At 34.3% G+C, this 5,000-nt stretch overlaps 2 protein-coding genes across 2 annotated transcripts in view; both read left to right on the forward strand.

Moving 5' to 3' along the window:
- The window catches only part of LOC132296645 (acetyl-coenzyme A carboxylase carboxyl transferase subunit beta, chloroplastic-like), a 2,339-nt gene extending 1,401 nt beyond the window's left edge, over positions 1-938 (forward strand). The window contains exon 1 of the mRNA XM_059794826.1: positions 1-938. This exon is cut by the window's left edge and continues 1,401 nt beyond it. Within this exon, the coding sequence (XP_059650809.1) occupies positions 1-216 (216 nt within the window). The 3' untranslated portion in view covers positions 217-938.
- A 131-nt stretch (positions 939-1,069) lies between these two features.
- Positions 1,070-5,000, forward strand: part of LOC132296670 (cytochrome f-like) — a 3,946-nt gene continuing 15 nt past the window's right edge. Inside the window, exons 1-2 of the mRNA XM_059794848.1 lie at positions 1,070-1,864; positions 3,690-5,000. The exon at positions 3,690-5,000 is cut by the window's right edge and continues 15 nt beyond it. Coding sequence (XP_059650831.1) covers positions 1,320-1,864; positions 3,690-4,656 — 1,512 coding nt within the window. The 5' untranslated portion in view covers positions 1,070-1,319 and the 3' untranslated portion in view covers positions 4,657-5,000. The remainder of the gene's footprint in view (positions 1,865-3,689) is intronic.

The raw sequence follows: 5,000 nt of genomic DNA on the forward strand, positions 1-5,000 counted from the left end.
ATTGCCGAACCCAATGCCTACATTGCATTTGCGGGTAAAAGAGTAATTGAACAAACATTGCATAAAACAGTACCCGAAGGTTCACAAGCGGCCGAATATTTATTCCAGAAGGGCTTATTCGATTTAATCGTACCGCGTAATCCTTTAAAGGGCGTTCTGAGTGAATTATTTCAGCTCCACGCTTTCTTTCCTTTAAATCAAAATTCAAGCAAGTAGAGCACATTAAGTTCAATTATTTTATTTGTAGCAAACAAGTAGTTAGTTTATCGAAATCAAAGTCAAAATCAGAAGAATAGAGTTTTCTTTGATGACATAAGATCTAATTGTAGAAAAAATCAAAAATTGTGGATAATTCTTTTTTTTACCTATATTACTGACTAGTAATCAGGAAGCCTCTAGCAACAAGATAAAAAAAAGAATTTCATTTTCCTTTCTTACGTCTGTATATAATTCAAATATAGAAAATATAGATTTTTGTATCTTTCTATATCTCCCGAGAATCCCCATTTTTTACTAAGAATCCCCGTTAGGTCGGATTCTAACGAATCTTTCGGTAATTTGTAAGAAACTCTTTTTTTATTAAATTTAAAGACAAGAAGAAAAGAAGAAGACTAATAAAATCGATTATCATACATATATTTTATGTAGAAAGTAGAAAGATGAATAAGTCCATTTAGTTAGTTCTACATTCCTTGCGCTTATTATATATACTCACTTAGATATATACTAATTAGAATTATAATTATTATAAGATATCTTTAATAGTAAATCGAGGTACCCATTCTATGGCAACTTTTGACTTTTCCTCTATTTTGGTACCTGTAGTAGGCATAGTATTTCCGGCAATTGCAATGGCTTCTTTATCTCTTCATGTTCAAAACAACAAGATTGTTTAGACCCGATGGGACTAAATTGCATCCATTTTTTTTTTTTCAAAACTTAGACTTGTATCATAACATTGATATTTATTGAGTGGAATATGGTATAACATGCGGCTTCCGCCGAACATAAATGAAATAGCTCTTATGCATGCAGAAACACGATATATGGGTAAATGAATTCTAGCTATTTTCAAATAGATCGGGATCGGCGGATATCTGAAATGGAAAGTCAATCTATCTATATGTGTGTTAATATCTCGAGTAGAATCATATGAAGGGGATGTTATTTTTTTATATCTAACCAATTTGATGAATTACTCCTAAAGGTTTACATCAAAATAGTGCTAGTTGATGAGAGTTATTTCGGAAACAAAAAGAGTAAAGTCAAATTCATTTGGGTTATTCTCTCAATTCCAATAAAATACAACCGGATCAAGTATGAGTTGGCGATCAGAACGTATATGGATAGAACTTATAACGGGGTCTCGAAAAACAGGTAATTTCTGCTGGGCCTTTATCCTTTTTTTAGGTTCATTAGGATTCTTATTGGTTGGAATTTCCAGTTATCTTGGTAGAAATTTGATATCTTTATTTCCGTCTCAGCAAATCATTTTTTTTCCACAAGGGCTCGTGATGTCTTTTTATGGGATTGCGGGTCTCTTTATTAGCTCCTATTTGTGGTCCACAATTTCGTGGAATGTAGGTAGTGGTTATGATCGATTTGATATAAAAGAAGGAATAGTATGTATTTTTCGTTGGGGATTTCCTGGAAAAAATCGCCGCATCTTCCTCCGATTCCTTATAAAAGATATTCAGTCCGTCAGAATAGAAGTTAAAGAGGGTATTTATGCTCGTCGTGTCCTTTATATGGAAATCAGAGGTCAGGGGGCTATTCCCTTGACTCGTACTGATGAGAATTTGACTCCACGAGAAATTGAACAAAAAGCTGCTGAATTGGCTTATTTCCTGCGTGTACCGATTGAAGTCTTTTGAGAAATGAAAACGGAAGAATAAGAATGAATGCTTTCTCGGCAGGAGGGAAAAACTCAAGAATTCGCTCTATAACATAACTTAACTGAAGTTTCTTCAGAACGCTCATTCGAGCCAAATCAAACGTATACGGAACAACCATAAAACAAACTTTTTTGTCCACAAAAACAGTCTTTTATGCGTATGGAAATCCACTCAACTCAATTCAGTAACAAAACAAGTAACAAATTGAAATAATAGATCCACCTCATATATCAAAATATTTCAAAATAAAAAAATTTATCTTTTTATTTTAAGTCCAATATTTGTTGGAATGAATACTTTAGATCCAGATAGATCGTATCTTGTAAATTATTTCTTTTTTGTCAATCGACGTTTCTTCTTTTGCGCTCCTTAATAACCAAACAATTGAATCGCTTATAATGATAACTATCTAATTTCTGTCTTCTTTTGCTACTCATTTTTGATCATCACAAGATTCTTCAGACATTTTATTCTATTTCTGGACTATGGGTGGGGTAGTCAGTGAAATTTTTTCGAAATAGTTGATATTTTGATAGAATGATAGAAAAGGAATTCTTTCGTCTCAAAATTTGAATAATATTCATTACTTGAAAGTGGTTCTTTCGGGCATTCATCGAAAGGGGACACTTGCTTCGAATTTGACCAATTGGGATATCTGGAAACAATATTTTTTTTTATTATTTCTTCATTCTAAATTCGAAGTGGATTCTGATTCTATTTCTGTATTCTTTCTAGATTCAAGGACTAACCACGGAATCACAAATAAAAAACAGTGAATAGATTCATAGGTTCGATACCTTGTAATAGAACTCATGCTTGATAGAAATATTAGATCACATAGAGTCGACGAATGAGATGGGTTCATTAACAATTCACAGATGAAAAAATGGCAAAAAATAAAACATTCACTCCTCTTCTTTGTATCTATAGTATTTTTGCCCTGGTGGATTTCTCTCTCATTTAATAAAAGTCTGGAATCTTGGGTTACAAATTGGTGGAATACTAGGCAATCTGAAATTTTTTTGAATGATATTCAAGAAAAGAGTATTCTAGAAAAATTCATAGAATTAGAAGACCTCCTCCTCTTGGAGGAAATGATAAAGGGATACTCGAAGATACATCTACAAAAGCTTCATATAGGAATCCACAAAGAAACGATCCAATTAATCAAGATACACAATGAGGATCGTATCCATACGATTTTGCACTTCTCGACAAATATAATCTGTTTCATTATTCTAAGTGGTTACTCTATTCTGGGTAATGAAGAACTTGTTATTCTTAACTCTTGGACTCAGGAATTCCTATATAACTTAAGCGACACAATAAAAGCTTTTTCTATTCTTTTATTAACTGATTTATGTATAGGATTCCATTCGCCCCATGGTTGGGAACTAATGATTGGCTCTGTCTACAAAGATTTTGGATTTGTTCATAACGATCAAATTATATCTGGTCTTGTTTCTACTTTTCCAGTCATTCTAGACACAATTTTTAAATATTGGATTTTCCGTTATTTAAATCGTGTATCTCCGTCACTTGTAGTGATTTATCATTCAATGAATGACTGAAAACCGATCCGCTGATATTAATCCAATTATAATGTTTCTTACTTTGTATTTGTACATAAGTAAAACATTTTTAAATCGTACTTACTCTTTACATTTCTACCCATACCGGGGATTCGTCTTATATTTCAGTAAAATTATTCCAGTAAATAGCAGAATCGTGGATAGGGAACTATAATAGCGACCTACCCCAATTTATTGTAGAAATTTTCGCGATCAATGATTGGACCATGCAAACTAGAAATACTTTTTCTTGGATAAAGGAACAGGTTACTCGATCCATTTCCGTATCGCTCATGATATATATCATAACTCGGGCATCCATTTCAAGCGCATATCCCATTTTTGCACAGCAGGGTTATGAAAATCCACGAGAAGCGACGGGGCGTATTGTATGTGCCAATTGCCATTTAGCTAATAAGCCCGTGGATATTGAAGTTCCACAAGCGGTACTTCCGGATACTGTATTTGAAGCAGTTGTTCGAATTCCTTATGATATGCAACTGAAGCAAGTTCTTGCTAATGGTAAAAGGGGGGCTTTGAATGGGGGGGCTGTTCTAATTTTACCTGAGGGGTTTGAACTAGCGCCTCCCGATCGTATTTCTCCCGAGATGAAAGAAAAGATAGGCAATCTATCTTTTCAGAGCTATCGCCCCAATAAAAAAAATATTCTTGTGATAGGCCCCGTTCCTGGTCAGAAATATAGTGAAATCACCTTTCCTATTCTTTCCCCAGACCCCGCTACGAAGAAAGATGTTCACTTCTTAAAATATCCTATATACGTAGGCGGAAACAGGGGAAGGGGTCAGATTTATCCCGACGGGAGCAAGAGTAACAATACAATTTATAATGCTACAGCAGCGGGTATAGTAAGCAAAATCGTACGAAAAGGAAAGGGGGGGTATGAAATAACCATAGCAGATGCGTCGGATGGACGTCAAGTAGTTGATAGTATCCCTCCAGGGCCCGAACTTCTTGTTTCAGAGGGCGAATCTATCAAATTTGATCAACCATTAACAAGTAATCCGAATGTGGGCGGATTTGGTCAGGGAGATGCAGAAATAGTACTTCAAGATCCATTACGTGTCCAAGGTCTTTTGTTCTTCTTGGCATCTGTTATTTTGGCACAAATATTTTTGGTTCTTAAAAAGAAACAGTTCGAGAAGGTTCAATTGTCCGAAATGAATTTCTAGATTCGCGGATTTATCAACATCAAGTTCGTAAAAATTCTCGTTGGCGATTATGTATGGTCAAAAAATTTAATTATGAAAGAAAAACTTTTGCTTGTTTATATTCTTTTTCTACTAGATGCCGGGAATTCCTTGTACTGTGTTCCTAGTCATAGAGTATGTAGATTGTAAAGAATACTATTTTACTTTCCCCTTTCTTTGTTTTTTTAATCCAAATTGGGGCGGTGCGACTGTGTTACTATTTCCAGATTTAAATGTCATAAAATACACCAATCGTTTTTTATTCGACGAGAATCAAATTCGACTAGATACTAGACATAAGTAAGCGGGGAATAAAAACGGATAAA

The sequence above is a fragment of the Cornus florida genome, unplaced genomic scaffold (genome assembly GCF_030987335.1).
Source record: "Cornus florida cultivar Cherokee Brave unplaced genomic scaffold, ASM3098733v1 CherokeeBrave_3.0.0_Hap2_Chr02, whole genome shotgun sequence".
In the NCBI taxonomy this organism is placed as follows: domain Eukaryota; kingdom Viridiplantae; phylum Streptophyta; class Magnoliopsida; order Cornales; family Cornaceae; genus Cornus; species Cornus florida.